The 27,921-nt window shown below is 49.1% G+C and overlaps 1 protein-coding gene across 1 annotated transcript; it reads left to right on the top strand.

Annotated features, from left to right (window-relative positions):
* The first annotated feature begins 98 nt into the window (after nt 1-98).
* LOC118932185 (solute carrier family 2, facilitated glucose transporter member 5-like) lies at nt 99-27,724 on the top strand. The gene is made up of 12 exons (XM_036925444.2): nt 99-1,580; nt 6,911-7,009; nt 7,566-7,726; nt 11,453-11,577; nt 18,336-18,488; nt 22,908-23,033; nt 23,130-23,317; nt 23,405-23,515; nt 23,968-24,069; nt 24,384-24,459; nt 24,931-25,058; nt 25,153-27,724. Exons 1-12 carry the CDS (start codon nt 1,548-1,550, stop codon nt 25,354-25,356), a joined length of 1,506 nt encoding a protein of 501 aa, XP_036781339.2. The 5' UTR covers nt 99-1,547; the 3' UTR covers nt 25,357-27,724.
* Nucleotides 27,725-27,921: the final 197 nt, after the last annotated feature.

Genomic DNA, 27,921 nt, shown 5'->3' with positions numbered 1-27,921 from the left:
AGGCTAGGCTGGGGAGCTGCATGTCACTGGGCCCACAGGGTTGGGGTCCTGGGGGGCTGCCAGGGGTCGGGGTCCTGCACCCCACCGCCCATATGCAAGCCCCTCCTTCCTTCTTTACATCCACCAAGGAGGCGTTGGTGACCTCACGGTCATGTCTGCGATGCCCTGGGACCCACAGGCGCCAGGGAGGGCGGCCCCTCTTTGCAGAGCACCCCCTACAGGTGGGGAAGTCAAGACGGAGTGGGCGTGTCCACGGTGCAGTGCCCCCTCTGCTTCACAGGGGCAGCTGGAGGCCTGGGCCTGACGGTGAGCAAAGATCGTAGACTTTGGACATTTCCTTTTGCTTGCACAACCCGCACCCTTTCCATCATTTCCCAGGAGTTGATTATCCCCCCAACTAAAGTGCATTTTCTTTGGAAACATTTTCAATACTCTGAAATAACTGGAAGCCTCTCGTCTTGCTAAACCTTAGTTGGAAATCATTAAATTAGGACTGTGACACGGAAAGGACAGGAAGTGAAGTTGGTGAAAGGAAGTGGCCAGGCCTCCCTTGTGATCAGACACAGGGACCCCCCCAACACACACACGCAGAGGCCATCCCCGCTGCAGTCCCCCCACTGTGCCCCACACCGTCACAATTCCCCAGCCTGCTGCTGGTGCCAGGAACAGGGCCCCATACATGGTGGGCTCCCGTTAACTGGTTATTTGAAGGTGAGTGAAGGGAAGGAATGACCGAATTAAGTGGATTTGTGCCACTGCAAATAAAACAAAGAGCTGTCCCATAAAGATGAAAGCCTGCAGACCCGGTGGGACTTTGCTCTGGATTCTGGCCACTTGACCTGGTGCCCCATGGCAGCCACATGCATGCTGAGCACAGGGTGCCAGTGGTGGCCTGGCGGGTGTGGAGGGCCCACACCAGCAGTGGTGACTCACTTTCCCTGCTCTGAAGATAAAGGAATTTGAAATATTTACTGTCTTTACAGTAGTGTTGGTTACACAGAAAATAACATCCCTCAGCTACTTGGAGTTTCTTAAAAAGGAAAATAAGAAACTCGCTAAGAAAATGTTGCACGGTTACTTGGGCAAATGCTGACTGTCCAGTAGAGAGCCTCGGCTGCAGGCTTCCTGGCAGGAGCCACTTCCGAGAAGCGTGGAATGACCCTGTCTTTTGCCCCTGAATTATCTGGGGTGGTAAAGGGCCGGCCCACGGCTTTCTATGGGTTTGCGGCAAAAATAACTCTTCCAGTCACTCACCACGAGCCTGCTCAGGGAGGAAACATCTCAGACTGTCCCAATCAGGAAGGCGTGGGGCTGCCATGCTGGGGTGCCTACTTGCTGAGCTAAGCCCTAGATATTTAATTAACAGAAGTGAAAGGAAGACAAACCTCTGGGCCCCTGAAAGGGTTATTGTGCCCTAGACTTGCCATAAAAATTCTATTGGCTGTTCCCTGGCGCGGCCAAAGAATAGCAGAATGCCTCTCTCTCCATTCCGTGCACCTGTGGGAGCTGAATGGCGGTAAGGCACGCTCTGCGCTTCCTGAGCCAAGATGGAGCAGCAGGACGCAATCAGACAGGAAGGCGTAAGTGTACTGCTGCCGTGCCTTCAGAGTCCCTGCACCAAGGAGGTGCATAATGACAGGAAGATATGAGTTTGCTGACACTTTTAAGAAACTTGCATTTACTCATCTCAACAGTATTAGCTTATAGTTATGGGAGGAGAGGCACCTAACTGTGCTCATTAGTATTTGTTCCGTCATGGATGTGAGACTGGCCATAGCCAGGTTGGTAACGTGCCTTGCAGCCATGGATTAAAAGCAGTTTTGGGAGGCAGAGCTACCTGAGTTTCATTCCTGCTCCATCCTGTTCTTGCTGTGGGAACCTGGCAAGTTATTTAAATGCTCCATGCCTCAGTTTTCTCATCTATAAAATGGGACTAATAACCACACCACCTCGTAGGGCTGCTGGGACAATTAAATAAGATAATGCATGTAAGTTGCCTGGCACATAGTGAGGCCCGCATAGATGTTATCACTTTTGAGCACCCTTTAGAGCAGGGCACTGTCGACATTTGGGGCCAGAGAGTCCTTTGCTGTGTGGATGCTGGCCTGTGTGTTGTAGGAGCTCAGTGGCCCGCCTGGTCTCTCCTCACTGGATGCCAGTGAGCATTTCATCCCAATGAGAACTGAAGCATTAGCCATTACCAAGTACCCCCACATGGATCTTGTTTGACCTCACAATAACTAAGAAAGTGTTAGATAAGTCAAGTGTTATATCCTCTATTTTATAAAAAAGGAACTGTGAGGTTACAAGGTCTTAGGGGTTTTGGGGTCCAGCGAGGCCCTGATCTGGTCTGTACCCCCTCTTCAAAGAGAAATGCACCATCCAGCTGTGCCCCCCAGGTGTGGCTGTAGAATGGACATGCCCCTGCATGGTGGGCCCTAAAAATAAGCAATAGGTTTTGAAAGGAAATGATTTAAATGGTCACCTGCATAAGGTATGGGCTGAGCACACTGCCTGCCCCCTCAGTTCTCCGCTGAAGGAAGCCTCCAGCAGGGGCCCTGGGGCTAAGGCAGCCCCTTCAGCCACCTGAGGGCAGACGCCTTCTTGGACAAAGGCCAGAGCCCTTGCTGGGCTTCCCGTAGGCACCAAAACAAGACTGGTGCAATGAAGGCTACTGGTAAGGCTTACAGAAATCATTAAGTGACTCCGAGGAGGGATTTGGGAGGCAAGGAGACGTAGAGGGGCGGGCACGGTCTGCTGAGAGCCGGAGCTGGGCTGGCAGGGGAAGGGGCCAGCTCTAGGACCCTGCGTGGCTGCGTGACTGTGACCTCAATGGCTTTTGGGTTCTTCGTCTGTTAAGAGAAAAAGACCAGAATCTGTCCAGTGTGTATCAAGGACTACCTGACAGCAAAAATGGACTCTTGGCCTGAGAGGAAAAAAATAAGGGGGCAAAAAGATGCCAAAGCTCTCTGGGAAATGCAGACGTATTTTCTGTTTTTGCTGATGCCCTTCCCACTGACGCCTTCCCCTCTGGGCTGGTCCCTTACTGTTGATAATGACAGCAAATGCGACTGTAACGCCTAATGAAGCCAGGTGTGGTTCCACGCATTTTCCATGCATGAACTCATTCATTCCTTGCATCAATCCTGTGAGGGACAATCGTAGGTTCGTTGTACCCATTGCACAGGCAAAGGAACCCAGATGCAGAGAAGTTCAGTAACTGGCCCAAGGCCACACAACCTGCAGCTGGAAAAGCAGGATTCCACCCCATGTCATAGGCTGTGGCGACGTGCTCCAAACCACCACAGCCAGAGACGGCATCTCCAGCTCGGAAATACTAGGAGGTTTCTGTCTCCTCTCTCCCCCCACCTAAAGCTCACTTTCTGTTGGTGAAACTTTGAGTTCAATAGACTGATAAAGTGACTTGAAGTGTTAGTGATTCATAGGAACTAATTTCCCCGGAGATATGCCTTCTGAACGGCGATTCCGGGCGAGTTAGAGTCTAAGGCTGAGAGTGCCTCTCCCAAGCAGAGATGGAAGGCGGAGGGAGGCACATGCCTGGGGGAGATGGTTTGGAAGGGGCGTCCTTTCTGGCGCCCTCACACCCCCCAGGAGGCCCGCCCCAAAGCTGGTTGTTTTCATCTAGTCTCAGAGTGCCCACAGCCTCGTGAGAACCAGGAGCCAGTTGGCTGTGGGCACGGCGGGCGTGGTTCCTGGTTTCTCCCAAAGCATAGCTCAGAGTCACTCAGAGAACCTCTTCCCATTCATGGCTCAAGGCCCCTGGGCCACTTGTCATTTTAATAAACTCACAGGAGACCTGGACATCCTTTTTGACCCCTTCCTCTTCCCTGTGCCTAATCCAGCCCAGTACCAAATCTGCTTTTTTTCTCTCCTGAAAAAAAAAAAAAGAAGCTTTTAGCTTTATACCTAGCTTTTACATGCCTTTTAAAAATATAATAACCTTTACTGAGAATATAACTCACAGACCATCCGATCCACCCATTTAAAGTGGACAATGCAGTGTATATTCCCAGAGCTATGCAACCTTCACCCCAGTCAGCTTGGGGGCACTTTCATCCCCCTGGAAGGAAACCCCATACCTGCCGGCCGCAGCTCCGAATTTCTTCCCGGCGTCCACAAACCGCTCATCTACCTTTGTCTCCGTGCATCTGTCTGCTCTGGACATTTCACCTGGAATCAGGCAATAGGTGGTCTTTTGCGACTGGCTAAGCTTTCACTTAGCATGTTTTCAAGGTTCCTCCACATGTAGCTTCTTTCAGTGCCTCATTTCTTTTTATGGTCAAATAATAATCCATCATATGGATGGACTACATTTGTTCATCCATGTATCAGTTGGTGGACATTTGGGCTGTTTCTGCATTTGAGCTGTTGTTAATAATGCCACTGTGAACATCTGTGTCCACGTTCTTGTGTGAAACATGTTTTCATTTCTCTTGCCTATATACCTAGGAGTGGGATAGCTGGGTCTTATGGTCACTGTATGTTTCCTTTGGGAGGAATTTGCCCAACTGCTTTCAAAGTGACTGCACCATATTGCATTCTTGCCAGCAACGTAAGAGGGTTCCAGTTTTCTCCTTGCTAACACTTATTATCTGACTTGTTGATTTTCATCATCTTAATATGTATTTTTTTTTAATGTCTGTCTTCCTCATTGGACCCTCGTCTTTCTGAGGACCGCTGTTTTCCTCATGAGATTGTAGAATGGTGCCCGGAATACAGTCAGTTGTCAGTCAGTATTTGTTTGGTGAATGAAAGTATTTGGACCAGTATGGTTAGTGCGAACCTACCCAGAATGTCTCTGCTCATTCCGCAAAGGGTAAATCTTGATTTCTATGGGTCCAGAATGTTCTGTGGCTGGATTTCAGGGAGGGAGCCAAAGAATAGAAGTTGAATTGTGTACTCTATGCTTAGAGACTCGACAGCCAGAGGTCCCATAAAAACAGGTGGCTGGTCATCCATGCTACCCAGCAGGGTCCCGACTCTGGGGCATGAGTTGCTGGAACACCAGCTGGCTCCCCAGCTGAGCTTTGCAAAGGACCTCAAACCTGAGGACCTCAAAACAGAGAGTGGTCAGGGGCTGTGCCTGGCAGTGGGAGTGGAGCCTGCTGCTTTTGGTGTTAATCATTTACTGGGAAAAGAATTAGAAGAAATTTTTATCAATATTTTCTTCACTGTTTCTTCTCCTCCCTCCTACCCTTCCTCCCTTCCACAAAATCAGGCAGCAGAACGCTGCAGTGGAGGGACCTCTGCCTTGTCCTCCACTATATCCCCAGCACTTAGAACAATGCTGGGCTCACAGGGCAGCCTCAGTGTGTTGAATGAATGAGTGAGTGAATGAATGAATGAATACCCAGAACACTTCAGGTGCGTGGTGAGTTAAGTGGGCCCTGTCCTACATCTCGTGGTGTGGGGGGTGCCTACTTGCATATCACCTGCCTTTTGAAAACACGAGGAGGGGGAGCAGCAGCCTCTGGACCCGCTTCCCTCCTGGGCACCATCACCCGCCCAGCTCCCCTTGTGTCACCCGCCCCCAGTGCTGGCCCCAGGAACGGTGGGCGCAGAGGAGAGACTCAGGCCCAGAGCCCACCGCTTCTGACAGGCTGCCTTGGCTGAAGCCCTTCTCTTCCTTAGCAGAAATTTGCTGCTGTATTAGCTATTCATTTGTTCCTTTGGTGGGCAGAGAAGGGTGATGTTTTCCTGGTGGGTTTGCCCCTGGCCAGGGTCCCCCAGGTCCTGCTCCTGGTCTGCGGAGGCTAACTTCTGTCCTCTCTGGGGCACAAAGAGACAGGAGTGACCACTCTTTCTCTGCCTGTCCTGCTCCTCACTTACCTCCTGAGAGGTAGTCAGCCTCTAGATTAGGTGGCGTGTAGCCCAGAGGGTGCCACAAGGCCCTCAGCTGGCCACTGGGGGGACATGTGTGCCGTGGACAGGGGTCCTCCATCAGAGCACGTGGATGAAGGTGACCAACGGCAGGTGGCTTCAGAGAGCCACGTGCAGGCCGCCCTGGCCGGCAGATTTCCCTGCATGCTGGACGCTCTCCTTAATCTTTGCAATGACTCTGAGGGAGTGTTGCTATCCTCACTTTAAAGATGAGGAAACTGAAGATCAGAGAAATTAAGCTCGAAAGTGGCAGTGAGCAAATTCAAGATGTGATTTGTAGACAAGATGTAGAGCAATGCTCCTATGTTTCTCCCATTTCTCATTACTTCACTTATGAATTCCCTCCTCAGTAAAGGTGCTTGAGTGTCCAGTCTCCCTCCTCGTGTGTCAAGGGGAGATATTACAGATGTGTGTGTTTAAGAGTCCCTAGAAATCTGTATTTAAATATTTTCCCCTGCGCCTCCTGCCAGTTACAGCAGGTCTGGGGCCTAAAGGGAATTAATCAGTGGCCCTAAATAAATAATTTTAAATGCCCTCATTTTTTCTTCTTTGCATTTGGGGGAGCTTTGTGTTTAAGGCTGTGCTTGAGTGCATTTGCCACAGGGCACATATGTAGCCACGTGGCAGGAATGTCACAGAAGCAGTTCAGACATTAGATGGAGCGTTGGAGTGGGTGACCCTTCAGTGTCTTTCTGACCCAGTGGTTCGCAACCAGGGGCAGTTCCCCTCCTTCCACGGGGAGCGTTTAGCAATGTCTGGAGATGTCTGGGTCGTCACAGATGCAGGGAGGATGTTCCTACAGTGCGCACAGGACAGCTCCCCGTAACCCAGGAGAGTCCTGCTGCGGGTGAGACAAGCTGCTGCCCCCCGAGCTAGAGGGTAGGTTTCAAGACAAGGAGCAGTTGAGAGACTACAAATCGTCAGATTCTTGTATTTGTACAACACTTTGAAGGAAATTTGATTTCCCTTGAACCCCACACTAACCCAAGCCTGTCCTCTCCTCCTGCAGAAGCTGACACCCGTGCTCGCCCTAGCAACCCTGATAGCTGCGTTTGGGTCGTCCTTCCAGTACGGGTACAATGTGGCTGTAATTAACTCCCCTGCCGAGGTAGGTCACTGTGGTGAGTGGGACGCAGCCCCCAGGAAATGGGGGGGGAGCACCTGGATGTGGCCCTGGGGTGGGAGTCCTCACACACTGAGGACACGCGATGGGTCCTCAAGCAGAAGGGCGGGGAACACCCACAGGACAGGGGACTTGCAGGCACAGAGCCACAGGGGTGAACCAGGTCCACAGGGCCCAGCTTCTCCTGGAGAACCGGGCCTGGCTGGACACAGGGTGGGCTGCCTCTGGGGGCCGGGGGCTCCGGCCTTCGGCAGTCCTGCAATCTGTGGGGGGTCTGAGGGGCAGGGCCCACCCAGCAGACTGGAAGGCTGGAGTCATTGCTTTCTGGTGTTAGAAACGCCCTGGGTGGCCTGCCTCTCAGGAGTATCCCAGGCCTCCCCACAGGGGCGCCCTGCTAACTGCTGGGCATACAGCATGTCCCTCCCGCCTGTCTTCCCCTTAATAACGCTGGGCACCCCATTGGGGGCCTAACAGCTGACATGGTTCTTCCTACAAAATCAGGCCAAATCATTTTGGTGTTCTGTTTTGCTCTGTTCTGCAGCTCATGAAGGATTTTTATAATGAGACCTACTCTTCTCGAACCCATGAGTACTTGAGCGAGTTTTCCTTGACATGGCTGTGGTCTCTTTCCGTGTCCATGTTCCCCTTCGGAGGCTTCCTCGGATCCCTCATGGTCGGGCCCTTGGTGAATAAACTTGGCAGGTAAGGGAAGGTGAATTTTCAGCTCCCTGAAACTCATGGAGACCCCATCAGAGTTTAAGACCCAGACCTAAAGCTGAAACCATTATTGTAAAGCTGGTGATAACCTCTGTGATGATGTCTGTTTTCTAATGTGAAGACCAGGTGCTGACCGACCGTTTGGGGATGCAGGCAGGGTCTTGGGTCTAGAGGTGGGGGTGACAAGTTTCAGGCTCTAGGACAGACATAGAAAGAGCCAGGTGTACTTCCAAGAGGAGGACCAGTCCCGCCCTCTCTGTTCACTTGCCTTGACAGTTTCCTCACCGAAAACAAAAACAAGTTCTCTTTGCTTCTTTTGCCTTTAGTAGAGTCAGACCTCACAGGACACGGCCAGGACGTCACTCCCAGTGCAGATCATAGCATGGCGTCCTTGACCTCTGCCTCCTAATGAGCTAACTGCTCTTCTAACTTGGGATCAAGTAATATGCAAAATTTAACTCACGTTAAATGCCTGTAAAACTCAGAAGAGGTGGAGATGAATGACAGGCACTTCCGTGTGAAACTGTGTGTGGCCCCAGCGTGACTCTCACTGTGAGTGTCATGAGCATCAAGGGCACAGCTTATATCAATGCCCCCAATTCTAGAAGCATTAGAAATTCTTTATTTGTTTCCCAAAAAAGGTCCTTAAGACATCACACTACCCCGTGTAAGTTCCACAGGCATGTGGAATCTTGAATCCTTGTTATGAACAGGATTCAAGAGCCTCTCCTCCAATGCCTTCCCTCTGAGGTTGAGCACTTGCAGGCAGGATGAGGTCAAGTCCCTGTTCTCAGCCACAGTCGTAGTTAGCTTGGGAGTCAAGGCCAGAACCGGTCCTTGATTCCTTCTCCAGTATTTTTTTTCAGAAAGAGTCTGCGAATAGAAAGACACAGCCTCTGGTCTGGGATCTAAGATCCTAATGTCTTCCTGGGAGATGGGTGTTGAACTCACAGTCTTCCCTGGGGACCCCCAGGGGGCAGGACATCAGTGAAGTCATGGTCAGATCTGCAGGACGCGTGTCCTTGAGCAAAGGACTTTGCCGTCTGGTCCACAGATGGAGCTGACAGTTGCTTGTCCAACCGTCTGCTTGAGGATGTGCTAAATGCTATTCAGTGGTTTGTGGTCAAGGACTTGAGGTGTTGCTTAAATAACAGCAGCAACTAACAATTTATTGAGGGGTTCCTATGTGTCAGGCTCTGTCCTGGGTGCCTTTAGGGTTATTAATTCCTCTGATCCTTACAAAAGCTCCATCTCTTTTTAAAGGTGGGAAAATGAGGCAGAGAGAGAGAGAGAGAGAGAGAGAGAGAGAGAGAGAGAGAGAGAGGCTGTAACTTACCCAAAATTGCGCAGCTAGGAGGAAATTTCACTCCTGGGCATATCCAAGGAACCTCCATACTGTACTCTGTCTGATAGAAGCTGGCGAATGTCTTCTCAATCTGCTGCTTTATTTTTTTATCATACACCTAGTATCTTTTTTATACAAAATTTTTTAATGTTCAAGGGGCCAAATTTAACTGTCATTTATGATGTTTGCTTTTTTGTGTCCTAAGACAGCCTTCCCTACCATAAGTAGAAAAGTTGTAAGGATAGCCTTCTGTAATTTAAAAAGTAATTTTACAGTTTCGCTTTTCCCAGCTCGATCTGGATGTTTATTTTATATATGGGCAGTAGTGAGAGAAAGCTAATTTTGTTTTCTTGTTTTTTTTCATGTGATAAGTCAATTGCTTTCAAATCTATCTTACTTATGTTCCTTTACTCTTCTGTGTTAGCTTTTAAATCAGTTTATCAAAATCCCTGAAAAAGGATCCTGCTTGGAATTGCTTTGGATTTATAGTTTAATTTGAGGAAAACTGACTTCCTCACACCGTTGAATCCTCCCCTTCACGAGCAAGCTGGGGCTAAACCTGTCTACCCTGAAACTCACTGTGGTTCCTCGCCGAAGATGGCATGTCTTTCTCATCAGTTCTGGAAATTTTTCAGCCATCATTTCTACAAACATTGTCTCCTCCATTTTCAATATTCTTTCTTCTAGAACTCCAAGGAGTCCTGCCAAGTCTTTGTTGCCCTACTGACTTCTTTAAAAGATCTTTTTAAGTCGTGGTGAAATATATGTAACATAAAATTGACCATTTTAACTCTTTTGTTACAGGTTTACAGGTTATTGACATTAAATACATTGTTATGCTGCCATCACCACCATCCATCTCCAGAAATTTTTCATCATCCCAAACGAACTCTGTACCCATTAAGCACTAACTCCCCATCCCTCCAGCACCCCAGTCCCTGGCAGCCACCATTTGGCTTTCTGTTTCTGTGAATCGTCTACACTGGGTGCCTCCTGTGAGTGGGATCCTACACAACTTGTCCTTTGGTGACTAGGTCCTCTCACTCAGCATAACATCCTCAAGGTGCACCCACGTTGTGGTGTGTGTCAGTGTTTCCTTCCTTTGTAGGGCTGAATAACGTTCCGTTGTAGGAAGAAACCGCATTTTGTTTATCCCGCCATCCATCGATAGACACTTAGGATGTGTCCCCTTTTGGCTGTGCTGGATGATGGTAACTGTGATCCCTCCATACCCTGATCTCTCCTCTTTCCCATTTTCTCTCCTTTGCTTCCTGTAACTTCCTCAGGTCTTCCTTCCTATTCATTAATTCCCCAGCTGTAATTCACCTACTAAGCTTTTTTAATTTCAGGACTGTATTTTTCATTTCAAGAAGTTCTATTCACTTGTTTTTAAAGTCTGTCCTTTTTTTTTTTCTTTTGTTTTGGGTAGTTTTGTTTTATATAATTTCTTGTTCTTCCTTTGGCACCATTGGGATTCTTTATTTTATGACACGAATGCCTTAAAGATTTTGCAGCCTCTGTCTAATCCTGTTGCCTGAGCTGCGCTGTCACGGATGTGGCCTCTCGCCCGTGTGCGTTTGGTGATGGTGGGGATCCACCCACGGCCAGCAGGCCTGACCGAGGGGCCGCCGGGGAGCCTGCTGGGAGCCCGACGGCAGGAGCCTCCCCAGAGAATTCTCCCTCTGCCTCTGTCACGTTCTCCAGGGCCCAAGCCCATCTCCTGTCTTGACTGAAATGGGAATGCATCTTAAGTTGTATTAAGTTTGATGTTTGTTACAGGTTTTTAGGAGATATCCTTTATCAGTTACACCTGAATTTCCTCCTTTTTATAGCTGGTAAAGGTAGGTGTTTAAAAAATCATAATGGGTATCAAATTTTATGGACTTCTTTTGCTGCTTCAATGGACAATTCTATATTTTTCCCCATATAATCCCTAATAAGGGTGTTTCCAACATTGAAAGTATTTTATATATCCTGTTGAGTTCAATCTGCTACTGTTTCATTCCAGATTTTTCCAACTCTTTGTAAGCAAGGGTGGCCTACACGTTCCTGCTAATGTCCTTACTCCATCTGGGTTTTAAGATTACACTAAAATCATGTTAGTTTATGGTTTCAAAAACCCTTTACTGTACCGTAACATGCAACCCCTTCCCTCTACTCCCTTCTGCGCTGTGGTCCTTTCCATTTACTCCCACAGGGAATGTTCCCAACCAGGCTGGGCACTTGACCCATATCCGTCTTAGGTCACGGAGAGTTTAGAACAACAGCAAAGCCCACTGCTGTCCCCGAGCTGACGCTTGACGGACACTTGCTGCATGGACAAGGGGCTCCTCAGAGCAAACTAATCGGTGTTCTGTCCTCTGCAGAAAGGGGACCCTGCTGTTCAACAACATCTTCTCCATAGTGCCTGCGATCTTAATGGGGTGCAGTGACATCGCCAGGTCGTTTGAAATGATCATTGTGTCCAGACTTTTGGTGGGAATTTGTGCAGGTGAGCAATGCCTCACTGGACTTCTGCTCTGTATTGTGGGGTGATCGAGGGCAAGGGAGAAGGAGCCTGGGGCCTGAACTTGGGGTCACTGGCGCATGCAGATTCCAGCCATTCCTGTGCCTCTGTCCAGATGGATGCTTCAGCCCCCACATTAGATTCAAGTGTGGTTGGCAGGCAGATCTTCACTGCTGACGTTTCCTGCAAGGAAAGCTGCTCTTGGGCAGACAAACACAGGATCTTAGGTTTGGAAGGGTCCCTCTGGTGAAACGCTTTATCTCAGTGTTTTCTAAACTGCCGGTCAGGATGGTTAGTGGGTGAGGACTTCCGTTTAGTAAGCAGCATTTTCTTTTTTATGTAGACTGTCACACTCAGTAAAGGTAAGGATTGTCCTTTGAAACTTTCATTTCGGTTATTTACCTGTATAGTATGTGAGAATCAGGGTGTAATGGAGCATGTCTTTATTTTCTACTGCGGGTTGCGGTCAAAAAAGCTTGAGAAACAATCGAATATACAACTCCCTCCCCCAGAAAGACATCAATGATAACAAACTCCCGGCTTTTCTAGTAGCAAAGGGCGTGCTGTGGATTCTGCATCACTTAGTCCTTCAAGGCCCACCTGCCTTGAGGAGGGTAATGACTCCCTGAAGAGTCTCAGCTCATCCGCTGTGCAGCTGGTCTGCAAACCCGCCAGAGCTATGCTGCTTCAGACTGAAGAGAGGAGGTTAAAGCTGTGCTTGTGGCCTCCCGCCAAGTTGGCATTCTTCTGTAGGCAGTATTTCCCAGAGCCGGTCAGTGAGCAAGATGCCTGGGTGTAATGTGAGGAGGCGCCCACTTTCAGGACCGGGCACCTTCAGAGTGAGCACCCCCAGCAATGCTGCAGCCTGGGCTCCTGACCTGCTCCCCGCCACTCCACCCTGGTGTTGCCAAGCCACTTACCTTCTCCTTCCACACACAGGGATGGGGACCCCAGGATGACTTGGCTGAGCAAACTCCTCAGCTGGAGTTAACTGAAAATAGGGAGACATCGAGGAGCCTGGAGCTCGGAGGAATGGCGAGTAATTGCAGGGCTGGGACGTAAAGGACCCCAAGATTCCAGCAGACAGAAGAGGGCATATAAGGAGAGAGTGATGGGCCCTGGACAGCCTGCACTCCACGCTTGCTTTTCCTGAGAGCGCCTGGAAGGAGCCGCTGTCCTGGCTGACCCCGGGGGCCCTGGGCCCTGCGCCTACCTTGCAGGGCTCAGCTTTATGACAAATAGGTGATTCCTAAAAGTTGTCAGCAGTGAGCCAGTGCCGTCCCTGCTGATACCCGATACCTTGGAGGTGCTCCCACAGAGAAGGATGAGGTTCCAGTAGATAGCAAAGCACGGTTCCAAAGCCCAACCTCCACTTTTAAAGAAGCGTTATTTTCAGTCACCTATTCTCAAACTTTTCAACCTCAGGACACTCTAAATTATTGAGGACTCCAAAGAGCTTGTGCTCACATGGGCTCTGTTGATCCATATTTACCATATTAGAAATTATAACCAAGAAATGATTGATTCATTTAAAAATAGCAATAATAAGTCCACTGCATATCTTTAGGAATATGACTGTATTTTCTAAAAAAAAATTTTTTTTTTAAAGTGAGAAGAGGGGCATTGCTTTACATTTTTTGCAAATGTCTTTAATGTCTGGCTTCATGGAAGACACTGGGTTCTGAAACCTACTGCTGGCTTCTGTCATTTGTGCTCCGCCATGTGCTCCTGACAACCCAAGAATGAAAAGAGCACATGACATCTCAGATTGTTCTGAAACTAGCTCTGACCTCACAGACCCCCTGAAAGGGTATGAGGCACTTCCTGGGTCCTCAGGTCATACTTGGGCAACCCCAGCAGAAGCATAATCCATTGGCAGTTCATTCTCTCACAGGGAAGTGTGTGATCCAGCACATGCTACACAGGCATCCTAGAAACGAAGTGAACACCAACTCAGACGAAGGGGCACAGAGGTATATACAACTGGGCCTTTGGATGCTGTTTGCCGGCTTGCCATTAGTCAGCTTCTTTGGCAAGAATGCCAGATCCTTTCACTGAAGGAATTAAAATGTAAAAGCTGCTCTCTGTGACTCTGTCAGAAGACACTGGCAGCAATTGCGCAGTAGAGTCATTTCTAGGACAAAATAGAGATTGCTTTCCTTCAAGGTGAAGGAAATCTCATCTCTTCACAAACCTCCTGATGTTTGACTCTACAGTTTTATCCACAGTCAAGGAACGTGTGCCATTAGGAAGCGGCCACCAGGGCCCTGAGTGGCAACCACAGAGCCCCCACCTCAAGGGCCTCTGCTTCCTCCCCACCATTTGGGCCCTAGGTCTGCAGGGTCTCCCCATAACAAGACATTTGAGGGCTGCTCTAAAGAGCACCCTTTGCTCTGAAAATTGGCAAGAATAGGTATTAATGAACAGTGAGGTCCCTTTTCTTTTATTTTTTAATTAAGGTATTGATATACAATCTTATGGAGGTTTCACATGAGCAACATTGTGGTTTCAACATTCACCCATATTATCAAGTCCTGCATTGCAGTCACTGTCCATCACCATAGTAAGATGCTATAGAGTCATTACTTGCCTTGTCCATGCTCTACTGCCTTCCCCTACCTACATTATGTAAGTGTGCTAATCATAATGGCCCTCAATCCCCTTCTCCCTCCCTCCTCCCCCACCCTCCCCCACCCCTCCCCTTTGGTAACCGCTAGTCCCTTCTTGGAGTCTGTGAGTCTGCTGCTGTTTTGTTCCTTCAGTTTTGCTTTGTTGTTAAATTCCACAAATGAGTGAAAACATTTGGTACTTGTCTTTCTCTGCCTGGATTATTTCACTAAGCATAATACCCTCTAGCTCCATCCATGTTGTTGCAAATGGTAGGATTTGTTTTCTTATGGCTGAATAATATTCCATTGTGTGTATGTACCACCTCTTCTTTATCCATTCATCTACTGGTGGACACTTAGGTTGCTTCTATATCTTGGCTATTGTAAATAGTGCTGTGATAAACATAGGGGTGCATATGTCTTTTTGAATCTGGAATCTTGTTTTCTTTGGGTAAATTCCTAGAAGTGGAGTTCCTGGGTCAAATGGTATTTCTATTTTTAGTTTTTGAGGAACATTCATATTGCTTTCCACAATGGTAGAACTAATTTACATTCTCACCAACAGTGTAGGAGGGTTCCCTTTTCACTGCATCCTCGCCAGCATTTGTTGTTCCTAGTCTTTTCGATGTTGGCCATCCTAACTGGTGTTAGGTGATATCTCATTGTGGTTTTAATTTGTATTTCCCTGATGATTAGTAATGTCGAGCATCTTTTCCTGTGCATCTGAATTTCTTCTTTGGAGAGGTGTTTATTCACATCCTCTGCCCATTTTTTAATCAAGTTATTTGTTTTTGGGTGTTGAGGCATGTGAGCTCTTTATATATATTTTGGATGTTAACCCCTTATCAGATATGTTGCTTACCAATATATTCTCTCATACTGTAGGATGCCTTTTTGTTCTGCTGATGGTGTCCTTTGCTGTACAGAAGCATTTTAGCTTGATGTAGTCCCATTTGTTCATTTTTGCTTTTGTTTCTCTTGCCCAAGGAGATGTGTTCAGGAAAAAGTTGCTCATGTTTATATTCAAGAGAGTTTTGCCTATGTTTCTTCTAAGAGTTTTATGGTTTCATGACTTACATTCAGGTCTTTGATCCATTTGACTTTACTTTTCTGTATGGAGTTAGACAATAATCCAGTTTCATTCTCTTACATGAAGCTGTCCAGTTTTGCCAACACCAGTTGTTGAAGAGGCTGTCATTTCCCTATTGTATATCCATGGCTTCTTTATCATATATTAATTGACCATATATGTGTGGGTTTATATCTGGGCTCTCTATTCTGTTCCACTGATCTATGGGTCTGTTCTTGTGTCAGGAGCAAATTGTTTTTATTACTGTGGCTTTGTAATAGAGCTTAAAGTTGGGAAGCATAATCCCCCTGCTTTATTCTTCCTTCTCAGGATTGCTTTGGCTATTTGAGGTCTTTTGTGGTTCCATATGAATTTTAGAACTATTTGTTATAGTTCGTTGAAGAATGCTGTTAGTATTTTGTTAGGGATTGCATTGAATCTGTAGATTGTTTAGGCCAGATGGCCATTTTGACAAATTAATTCTTCCTATCTATGAATATGGGATGTATTTCCAATCTTCTTTAATTTCTTTCATAAGTATCTTGTAGTTTTCAGAGTATAGGTCTTTCACCTCCTTGGTTAGGTTTATTCCTAGGTATTTTATTCTTTTTGATGTAATTGTAAATGGAGTTGTTTTCCTGATTTCTCTTTCTGCTAGTTCATCATTAGTATATAGGAATGCAACAGATTTCTGTGTATTAATTTTGTATCCTGCAACTTTGCTGAATTCAGTTCTAAGTTCTAGTAGTTTTTGGGTGGATTCTTTGGGTTTTTTTTATGTACAATATCATGTCATCTGCAAACAGTGACAGTTTAACTTCTTCCTTACCAATCTGGATGCCTTTTATTTCTTTGTGTTGTCTGATTGCCATGGCCAGGACCTCCAGTACTATGTTGAATGAAAGTGGGGAGAGTGGGCATCCTTGTCTTGTTCCTGATCTTAGAGGAAAAGCTTTCAGCTTTTTGCTGTTAAGTATGATGTTGACTGTGGTTTTATCATATATGGCCTTTATTATGTTGAGGTACTTGTCCTCTATTCCCATTTTTTAGAATTTTTAATCATGAATGGATGTTGAATTTTGTTAAATGCTTTTTCAGCATCTCTTGAGATGATCATGTGATTTTTGTTCTTCTTTTTGTTCATGTGGTGTATGTTGTTGATGGATTTTTTAATACTATACCATCCTTGCATCCCTGGAATAAATCCTACTGGATCATGATGGATGATCTTTTTGATGTATTTTTGAATTTGGTTGACTAGTATTTTGTTGAGTATTTTTGCATCTATGTTCATCAGGGCTATTGGTCTATAATTTTCTATACTTGTGGTGTCTTTGTCTGGTTTTGCCATTAGAGTGATGCTAGCCTCATAGAATGAGTTTGGAAGTATTTCCCTCCTCTTCTACTTTTTGGAAAATTTTAAGGAGAATGGGTATTAGGTCTTCTCTAAAAGTTCGATAAAATTCAGTGTTAAAGCCGTCTGGTCCATGGGTTTTGTTCTTAGGAAGTTTTTTCATTACCAATTCAATTTTGCTGCTGGCAATTGGTCTGTTTAGATTTTCTGTTTCTTCCTGGGTCAGTCTTTGCAGGTTGTATTTTTCTAGAAAGTTATCCATTTCTTCTAGGTTATCCAATTTGTTAGCATATAATTTTTCATAGTATCTTCTAATAATTCTTTGTATTTCTGTGGTGTCCATAGTGATTTTTCCTTCCTCTTTTGTGATTCTGTTTATGTTTATAGACTCTATTTTATTCTTGATAAGTCTAGCTAGGGGTTATCTATTTTATTACTTTTCTTGAAGAACCAGCTCCTGCTTTCATTGATTCTTTCTATTGTTTTATTCTTCTCAATTTTATTTATTTCTGCTCTGATCTTTATTACATCCTTCCTGCTACTGACTTTGGGCCTCATTTGTTCTTCTTTTTCTAGTTTCATTAATTGTGAGTTTATACTGTTCATTCGGGATTGTTCTTCTTTCATGACATAAGCCTTATTGCAATATACTTTCCCCTTAGAATTGCCTTCACTGCATCCCACAGGTTTTGGGGTGTTGAGTTGTTGTTTCCATTTGTCTCCATATGTTGCTTGATCTCTGTTTTTATTTGGTCATTGATCCACAGTGACATCTCTTTAAATTACTATGCAGAGACAACCTTGTGCAGAATTGCAAAGCTTGAAAACTTCAGTTTCCTCCTATGTCAATGTTATCAAATTACCAGCATCCCTAAGCTCCACTCACCCCAAACTCTATTTCCTTTTGGTCTCTCCCTGGCCAGGGCCTCCCTCTCAGACACCCATTTGTTTCTGAGCCTCAGTGTGACTCCTGATTAGGTGCATAATACTTGAACTACTGACAAAGGATTCCCAGCTTCTCATTGGCCTGTTTGGAGAATTAAATGAGATAATACATGTGAAAATACTTCAGAGCCTGTAAATTAGATTCCACCTATTCTTCAGTGAGTCAAATTCCAGTAAGATGGGAAAACCTAAACGTTTAAATATTGGGGATTCAGAAGTAATTCGGGCATTACATAAATCCCAGATTGCAATTATTCCATAGAATATATTTAAGTTTCCAATGCTATCTATAAATATAGTTTGTGCTTAAATGTCTATGAACATATCCATGCATCCGTTTATTATGCAATAGACTGTCTTAGAAGGTGGAGTTGGCAGGCAGGGGTCTTTGGCCTTTTATTAACAGATTCTCCCCAAGGAGCAAGAGGGGAGGCAGTGTCTAGACCCCCATCTGGGCTCTTCCTTTCAGAGACCATGCCAGTCGGGAAAGAAGGCCTGAGGGCAGGCCAGCCTGTGTCCCCAGGTGACACTAGTTGAGAAGCAAGAGCACCTGTCCACAAACTTCTTCGGTCAAGATTATTTTCTCTTTCCTTAAATCTTAAAGGATGAAGAAGTACAAGAAGTGTTTACTTACTCCTGCAACTCTGAGACACTTGCAGTCTGACTAACGGAATCACTGAGTGAGAATAAATGGATTTGAAGACTTAGCTTGTCCCTCCCAGACCCAGGTTTCCTGACTGTGTTTTCACTTCATTCCCCCTCCCAGGTCTGTCTTCCAACGTCGTTCCCATGTACTTAGGGGAGCTGGCCCCTAAAAACATGAGGGGGGCCTTGGGAGTGGTGCCCCAGCTCCTCATCACCATCGGCATCCTCGTGGCCCAGATCTTTGGCCTTCGGAGCCTCCTCGCAAACAAAGAAGGTAACTCAGGACACCTCTGGAGCCCCAGCCCTCCCTCTGCTCCAACAGGATGTTTCTATGAGCTGGCTAGCTGGCTGTCCTTGTGAGCCCCCACACCGTCCTGTCCCCACGATGCTGGGATGGTGTTTGCACCGAGCAGGCCCTGGACAAGTTGGTGGGGACGGCCTAGCTGATGTTTTCTAGTCCCTCACAGGATGTGGATGAGGTGGCTTTGAGCAGGAGGCCCTGTAATCTTCCTCTTGGCTAGCTTGGCGTCTGTCCGTATAGGGGCCTGGAGCACAATAACAACAGCCACCAGTGTGCCCGGTTCTGGGCCCAAGGCTTCTCCAGCACCCCTTGGGCCTCCCAGCCACACCGCTGCAGGGGTCTGTGATCAGCCTGCTCCACAGACCCAGAAGGGGAGGGTCACCTGACCCATCCCACGTGGGTGAGGTGGTCAGTCCCATCCCAGAGCCTGACTCTGGAGCCACACTGCCCTCCCCAAAAGACAGGGGCCTTGCACATAGTAGATGCACAGTAACTCATAACTGTCCCTGTTTTTGTGTGACTGCCCCTTTCTTTGTCTTGGATCTTGAACTTGTGAAAGCAAAATCACTATAAATAACCCATCAAAATATAGAGAATGCTTATCATAGGCCAGGCACCAGGTTTTTTACATTAATTCCATTTATTCCTCCAAGCCACCCTATGAAGCCTACAGGGTCATTATGACCACCTTCCAGACATGGAGCCCGAGGCATAGAAAGGCTGGGTCACACATCCAAGGTCTCATTAGGACATGGATCCAGGCAGCTCGGGCCTCAGGCTTGTGTTTGACTACCACACTCTCCCACCCTCTGATCACCCTTGTCAGGGGCTGGGACCCGGAGTGAAGGAGCCAGGTTCCTGTGTCCCTGTGATGGCACACGAGCGACCGGCAGGACCCTGAGTAACCCGCAGAGCCCCAGCCGCTGTGCAAGGCCTCTGTGCTGTGGGGAAGGGGGCGGTTGGCTGCACGGGGAGGGGCTGTGCTCGGGGAGGTGCAGGTATGGGCAGAGGGGACAGAAGTGTGCTCTGTGTGCACTCAAGGGGCTGCTGGTGTGGTGCTGGACTGCATTTGGTCCCTCCATCCCTAGTGAGGGTCTGCAACCATCGGCCTCTTCTTCAGGTCAGAGTGTGGAGGGTAGGGCTTGGCCTTGCTCCTCTTTGAATGTGTAGCACAATTCCTGGTTGATAGTAAGTGCTCAAAAAACAAGGAAGGGAGGGATGGAAGGAGGGAAGATTGCAAGAGAATGGTGTCAGAGAAGCCTCTGGGGGAGCGTGGCATGGAGCGGTGGGGGTGGGCAGTCACCGTGAAAAGTCTGGAAAGTCAGGGGGCAAGATGGAAACACAGCATCTGGACTTGGCAGTCCAGGGGTCTCTGAGAGGAGCTGGGGTGCAGGGGTGGGGGCAGGGGCCTGAATGGGAGGGGGGGGCACACTCACTGTAGGCCACTTGGGGTGGCTGAAGCAGGATCCAAGATTAGCACGGCTCTGCCGAGGCAGGAGAGGAGGTCAGGGAAACGATGACCCAGCTGTGCAGGGGAGGGCAGGGCAGCAGCTGAACTTAGCATTGCATGGCGCTCATCTCCTTGTGAAGAGTGACAGTGTTGTGGGATGGGGGGTTGTTCAAAGGTTGAGGTCTGACTTAAGAGATGATGTCTAAATGAGGACATTCTTCATTTAAAAAGAAACCAGAGATAAGTCACCGGTTGGCAGGTGGTCATTGCCTTGAGTTTGACTAAAAGTCCATATAACACATGATGAGGGGTACCCAGGGTTCACTGTGCCTGGGTTCAAATCTCAGCTTTGCTCCTAAATAATTGACCTTGGGTGAGGGGCCTAGACCCTCCATGCCCCAGGGTTTTCAGCTGTAAAGCAGAGTTGGGATGGTTCTTGCCTCATAACGTGACTGCCGTGGGAGGTGAGCTGACACATGAAGAGCCATTAGACTAGTGCCAAGCTTGCAGACACCCGCTCTTGTCACCAGCTGGTGACAAGAGCAGGTAAACCCTAGCAGAAAGGGGGTGGGTTGGCACATGCACAGTTCCTCGAAGGGCCTCAACTACTGAGTCACTTACTGAACCATTTTTATTGTAAGACATAACATACGTAAGGAAGAGTGCCTAAGATACCAATGTACATTTTGTCAACTAGAAATCAAACACCTGTGTGAGCCTTACTCGGGTCCAGCACTAGAACCATGCCAGCCCCCTGGAAGCCTGCCATGTGCCCTCCCATCAGGGCCTCCCCACCCTGAAAGGGGCCACTATGCTAACATTTATGATCATCTCATCCTTGCTTTTCTCAATAGTCTCTACCACCTTTTGCAAAGACAGGTTTTCCCTGTTTGACGTCGTATGATGGGATCACACTGCAGAGTGCCGCACAGGCAGCTTGTTTGTGGCATTGGTCCCGTGGTGCTTGCTTTCTTGTTGCTGCAGTAGAGAATTCCGTTTTATGAACACACCGTGGTTTATGGATCCAGGCTACCATTATGGCCCTTTGTACTGTTTCCAGTTTTCATTTCTTTTTATTTACTTATTTACTTATTTTTTATTTTGGTATCTTTAATGTACAGTTACTTGAACAACATTATGGCTACTAGACTCCCCCTATTATCAAGTCCCTACCACATACCCCATTACAGTCACTATCCATCAGAGTACTAAGATGTAAGATGCTATAGAATCACTACTTGTCTTCTCTGTGTTATACTTCCTTACCTGTGTCCCCGCCACCCTGCTACATCATGTGTGCTAATCATAATGCTCCTTTTTCCCTCTTATCCCTCCCTTCCCACCCATCTTCCTCAGTCCCTTTCCCTTTAGTAACCGTTAGTCCATTCTTGGGTTCTGTGATTCTGCTGCTGTTTTGTTCCTTCCGTTTTTTCTTTGTTCTAATGCTCCACAGATGAGTGAAATCATTTGGTACTTGTCTCTCTCCACCTGGCTTATTTCACTGAGCATAATACCCTCTAGCTCCATCCATGTTGTTGTAAATGGTAGGATTTGTTTTCTTCTTATGGCTGAATAATATTCCACTGTGTATATGTACCACATCTTCTTTATCCATTCATCGACTGATGGACACTTAGGTTGCTTCCATATCTTGGCTATTGTAAATAGTGCTGCGGTAAACATAGGGGTGCATCTGTCTTTTTGAAACTGGGCTGCTGCATTCTTAGGGTAAATTCCTAGGAGTGGAATTCCTGGGTCAAATGGTATTTCTATTTTTAGTTTTTTGAGGAATCTCCATACTGCTTTCCACAGTGGTTGAACTAGTTTGCATTCCCACCAGCAGTGTAGGAGGGTTCCCCTTTCTCCACATCCTCGCCAACATTTGTTGTTGTTTGACTCTTGGATGTTGGCCATCCTAACTGGTGTGAGGTGATATCTCGTAGTTTTAATTTGCATTTCTCTGATGACAAGCGATGTGGAGCATCTTTTCATGTGTCTGTTGGCCATCTGAATTTCTTCTTTGGAGAACTGTCTGTTCAGCTCTTCTGTCCATTTTTTAATTGGCTTATTTGCTTGTAGTTTGTTGAGGTGCATGAGCTCTTTATATAACTTGGATGTCAACCCCTTATTGTATATGTCATTTATGAATGTATTTTCCCATACTGTAGGATGTCTTTTTGTTCTATTGATGGTGTCCTTTGCTGTACAGAAGCTTTTTAGCTTGATATAGTCCCATTTGTTCATTTTTGCTTTTGTTTCCCTTGCCTGGGGAGATATATTCATGAAGAAGTTGCTCATGTTTATGTCCAAGAAGGTTTTGCCTATGTTTTTTTCTAAGAGTTTTATGATTTCATGACTTACATTCAGGTCTTTGATCCACTTTGAGTTAACTTTTGTGCATGGGGTTAGACAGTGATCCAGTTTCATTCTCTTGCATGTGGCTGTCCACCAGTTTTCATTTCTATGGTCAGTGATGCTCTGACCATCCTAGCTCAGGTGTCCTGGTGGCCTGGCGTACCTGAGCAGGTCTGCCAGCTCAGAGCGTGTGAGGGTGTCCAGCGTTACCAGCTCCTGCCAGACTGTCCTCTGAAGGTGTCTAAACGATGACAGTGTGGAGACTGCACATTTGCCCACATTCTCACCTGCGCTTGGTCTTGTCAGAATCTCTCATTCGTTTTGCCCACCCCATAGGTGGGTAGCGGTTATTCACCACCTCCCATTACAGAGTGTCCACTATTTAGGCACTGTTCTTGGTGCTGGGGACACAGGGCTGAGAGAGACTAAGGCCCTGACCCCCCCCCCCCCAGGCCCTGTGTTCTGGCTCCGAAGAAAATCACCCAGGGCCATGGGACAGTGGCCGGCTGGGCTCTGTGGGGGCTGGGGCGGGCCTGCCCGGGAGGCGCCCCGGAACCGGCTCTCCTGAGACACCGGTGTCCCTGCAGGCTGGCCGGTGCTCCTGGGGCTCACGGGCATCCCCGCAGCGCTGCAGCTCCTCCTCCTGCCCTTCTTCCCGGAGAGCCCCAGGTACCTGCTGACTCAGAGGAAAGACCCAGGAGCTGCCCGGCGCTGTAAGGCTCCCCCGCGGGCGGAGGGAGGGGGCGGGGGTCCCAGCAGCGCCGCTCCGGGAGGCTGCGCCCTCAGACGGCCCGGCTGCCCTCCCTCAGCGCTGCGGAGGCTGCGGGGCTGGGACCACGTGGACGCCGAGATGGGGGAGATCGAGCAGGAGGCCGAGGCCGAGAGGGCCGCGGGCGTCGTCTCCGTGCCGAAGCTGCTCCGCGTGAGGTCCCTGCGGTGGCAGGTCCTCTCCGTCATCGTCCTCATGGGCGGCCAGCAGCTGTCGGGGGTGAACGCGGTAGGCGGGCCGGCTGGGCCGGGGGCCGGGGGGCAGGGGCCAGGCTGCGGCCCCGCCAGCCCCACCAGCCCCTGGGGTGCCTTCCAGATCTACTACTACGCAGACCAGATCTACCTGAAGGCTGGGGTGGGGAGACAAGATGTCCAGTACGCGACGGTGGGCACGGGGGCCGTCAACGTGCTGATGACCTGCTGCGCTGTGAGTATCCCCCGGGGCTGAGGTCCGTCAGCCCCGAAGATGGAGGGCATCTTGAGAGTGGGGGTTTCTGGTGAGGAAGGAGCCCAGATCCAAGGTGGTGACACGCCCCAGGGTCCCCTCACCTCTACAGCCTACGGCCCTCAGAGATGGAGACCCCGTCCCCACTCCGGAAGCCTTCCCAGGTGACGTGGCTCTGCTTCAACGTCTTACATTTGGGGCCAGTACCTGTGCCAGGGCCACAGCGTGACAGGAACAGTGGCCCCGGGCTGGGCAGTATGGTGGCCATCCAAGGGCATGCACACTGGGCAGGGGGCCTCCCCAAGCCCCCCACCCCAGCTACAAGGCACGGCAGCTCCAGGCAGGGGTGTGGCTGGAACCCCAGGCCCACCGGCCTGCCCGTGGGGTGCAGGGCCCCTGAGCCTCCCCACTTGCCCTTGCTTCTTCCCCTGCAGGTGTTCGTGGTGGAGCTCCTGGGGAGGAGAGCCCTGCTCCTCCTGGGCTTCTCCGTCTGCTTCATCGCCTGCTGTGTGCTGACCGCCGCCCTGGCCCTGCAGGTGACGGTGGGGCCTGGGGCGCATGCTCCTCACTCTCGGTACAAGGCAAAAAGACCAAAATGACATTGTTTTAGCAATTGTAATGCAGCAGGAGTCCAGGGACCATCCATCTGCAGCCCCCAACCCAGCGGCCCAGTACCCACTTCCAGCTGATTTTCTGGAGGCATCAGGGTGGTGCTGCCTGTTGAATGAGGAGCTAGACGCCATCCTCCCCAAGCCCGGTGGGGTGGCTGGCCCTCGGGACCAAGGTTCCTGCTGTTCCTGAAGTTGTCTGTGTTTTGCCAGGTGTGATCCAACTCTGTTTCCTCCCACAGGACATGGTAACTGGGATGTCCTATGTCAGCATTACCTGTGTCATTGCCTACGTCATAGGACACGCCCTGGGGCCCAGTAGGTACCCCAGAGCTGGTTCTCTGGTTTCATTGCCCCCCCCTCCCACACCATCAGCCCTAGAAACTTCAGGCTTGAGCTCCTTGGTGAGGCTCCGGGGAGGGCTGGATGCAGCCCTGAGATGGCTTCTCTCCCTACCTTCCTTTTGAAAAAGGATTTGGGCAGAGCATAATCAGGGCAAAATCAGCAGAGCAGCCTGCGTAGGTGGCAACACGCAGCCCTGTGCCGTCATGGAGAGCCTTAGGTCGTCCCCTCAGGGGACATCAGAGGATGTAGCCTATTACGCTAAAACTCTTGTTTGCCCTCTCACACTGCTTCTCCACAAGACCAGAGCCCTGGAGACACACCGCTCCTCCTGCGGGCCGGATGCCTCGGGCCCCAGGCCCGCAGCAGGGGCCCCAGGGTCTCTGTGGGCTTGCGACATCTTCAGGGCAAACAGCTCTTCCTCTCCCTCCCCTCTGCACCCACAAGGCCCCATCCCCGCACTGCTCATCACCGAGATCTTCCTGCAGTCCTCCCGGCCAGCCGCCTACATGGTGGGGGGCAGCGTCCACTGGCTCTCCAACTTCGCCGTGGGCTTGGTCTTCCCATTCATTCAGGTAAGTGCAACCTGAGGGCCCTGGATTCACGAAATCCTGTAGCAATCAAGTGAGGACCTTTGCAAGGAAGTGAACCTGGCTCCCCTTCCCACAGGTGGGCCTCGGGGCTTACAGCTTCATCATTTTTGCCGCGATATGCCTTCTTACCACCATCTACACCTTCCTGGTGGTCCCTGAGACCAAGGGCAAGACCTTCATGGAGATCAATCATATCTTCACCAAGAGGAACAAGGTGTCGGATGTGGACCCAGTAAAGGAGGAGCTGAAGGACTATCCGCCCACCGCGCTGGGGCAGTGACCCAAGAGCAGGAGCCTGCTGAGCAGGTCTGCATGGAGCTGCCCTGCTGGGATTCTTCCTGGCCAGCAGTTGTCTGTGAATATCCAGAACTAGGACACGTCCAGTGTGGAAAGCAGGCCCCGCTGGGACTGGCCGAAGCACCTCTGTGCAGTTCTGAAAGCCAGGCTGTGTCTCTCCAGACTGTCACACCGGCGGCCCCGAGTCACCGCGAGAACTGCTGCTCAACCACACTGGGTCCACCACTGCGTGGCTCCTGGTAACACCAGCTCTAACAATGAACATCATTACTAAGGTGGCGAGATGGAAGGAATCAAATTTGGTCAGAGAAACAAACTCCTCTCCAATCTCACGGGTCTTCAGACGGAGACCACAGACCTGTGTTCCGAGTAGAATTAGTCCTCTTGTCAGAGCCGTCTCCAGAAAGGCCAGCCTTGGAAAGTGTGATGCCACAAAGAATGATGTCCAGGAAGCTGGGGAAAAGGTCCTGAGTCAGGGATGATTGATCCTAAATTACATTGTTAGAAGATAGTGGAGTTGCCTCTGTATACGCATTAAAACAAGTATGATCACTTTTTAACAACATGCGCTGCTTTTCTGTGTGCAGGTGGAAGGCAGGGGGCATTCCCTGCTCATTCAAGAAGTTTACTGCCAGGCTGTCAGCCCCTTGAGGGCATGGGTGGGGCCAGTGTTTTTCATCCTGGGATCCCAGTCCCCCTGCCTAGAGCAGGGCCTGGCCTGGAGCAGGCACACAGACAATATTTGCTGAAAGAAGGGGAAGAGTGAGGGGTGAGGTGGCTGCAAAGTTGTGATTTTTAACAATTAAGATTGGGGAAGCCTCTGCACAGTGAACCCTGAGGTACACAGTGAACGCTGAGGGCTCCTGGGGTGGAGAGTCCTGGGTCCCTCTCCATCTATAGCCAAGCTACAGGCTCTTTTTAGACTTGTGTGTGCATGAAAAGGGTGTGTGCAAAAGGGTAAAGAAGACTTTGAGGCATGGGAAAGGGGAGGCTGCCTGCTGAGGAGTCTCTGGCAGGATGGGAATTCTCCTCCTGCAAGTTTGGGAGACAGAGGCCAGGGACCAGGCAAAACAGAGGGGAGAGTGGTAGCCGCTGTTGTCAGGGTGGAACGGGCATTCCACAGGTGATGAATTAGAGGATCTGCAAGAGTAAGAAGGCCCAGACAAGTAAACATTACAATCCACCATTGAACTATCCTTGACCTTCTGCAGCAGGGACCTGCAGTGTGAAGGGGACACAGAAAACAGCCACAGATGGAACCTGTCAAGGCTAAGAAGTGGGAAGGCTGGAATGTCAGAAGTCAAGGGACTGCGGTGTTTGGTCTGAAAGTGAAGCCAGGAAGGTGTGGGACACTGACTGAGAGCCTTTGGGTCCTCGTGAGCCAAACTGATCTGAACTTTGCCCGCAAGAGGAGCGCACGGGATGTGCAAAAAGATGTCTAGAAGGAGCTTGGCCATAGGGCTCTGCAGCTTAGGAGAGCTGGGATGTAGATTTGGGGAAACAACACATATTTGCTGAGCACCTACTGTGTTCCAGGCACTGGGCTTCAGCAATGAAGAAAACCGTGTGGAGTGGGAGGTATGATAAAGGAAAATAGAATAGCATAAGGGGTGACAGATGGGGGCCTGTTGTTTTTGAGGGAAGGACAGGAGGGCCTTCCAGAATGAGGGAGAGAGCCTGTCAGGAGGGAAGCTACCCAAGCATGGGCTTGGCCCAGGGGAGAGCAGGTGCAGACGTCTCGAGGTGAGGGGCCTGGTCCTGTCCAGGAAGTGAGGAGAGGCCGGTGGAGCTACGGCAGAAAGGGGAGAGGAAGATCGGGCTGTGCGGTCTTGGTGGGCCACCGGGGATTTGGGATTTCACTCCAGCTGTGACGGCAAGCCACTGGCTGACTTGAGCCAGGGTGTCTGAGTCTGATTTGCAACAGGAAGAGCCCTTCCAGCTCTCTAGAGAAGACAGATCCTCTCCAAAAGACCCACAAACAGGTTAAAGCCCCAAGTCCGCCTAAGATTGCCCTGGGCTAAAGACTGGGTGGACAAAAGGTGAGTGGTGAAGTACCATCAAGTAAGGGACACAGGTGCCACCAAAGACCCAGCTGCCAGCTCTGCCATTTGCTGGGAGGTGTCCATCAGTTCCAGGACTCGGTGACCTCAAGGAGAGCAGTTAGAAGAGAATGAGGGCAGAAGGGAGACCTCCAGGGAGAGGGTGACAGCAAGGCAGAGATGAAGTTTTATAACCAAAATGTATTCTTATTTCCTCCTTCCTCCCCTCACAGTTCCTGTTTGAGTATGTGTTTTATCCCATAACATGTACATGTATAGAACTTGCAAAAAATAAACGTACATATATTGGCAGTGTGTGTGCAAAACTTTGTCACTGATGGAACAATACGATAGAAAGGGTTTGGAGACCCCTGGGGACCAAGCTGGCTGCAAAGACAAGCAAAGACTGAGGAGAAATGACGTTTTGGGAGAATTGGAAAATGTCAGGAGATCAGAGGTCCCTTGGATGCTGGTCAAGGTCAGTTGGGGTCAGGGCGGTCAGCAAGTGA

Source organism: Manis pentadactyla, chromosome 4, assembly GCF_030020395.1.
Source record: "Manis pentadactyla isolate mManPen7 chromosome 4, mManPen7.hap1, whole genome shotgun sequence".
NCBI lineage: Eukaryota > Metazoa > Chordata > Mammalia > Pholidota > Manidae > Manis > Manis pentadactyla.
Note: the sequence above shows the minus strand (reverse complement) of the source record. Positions and strands in the feature narration are given on the sequence as shown.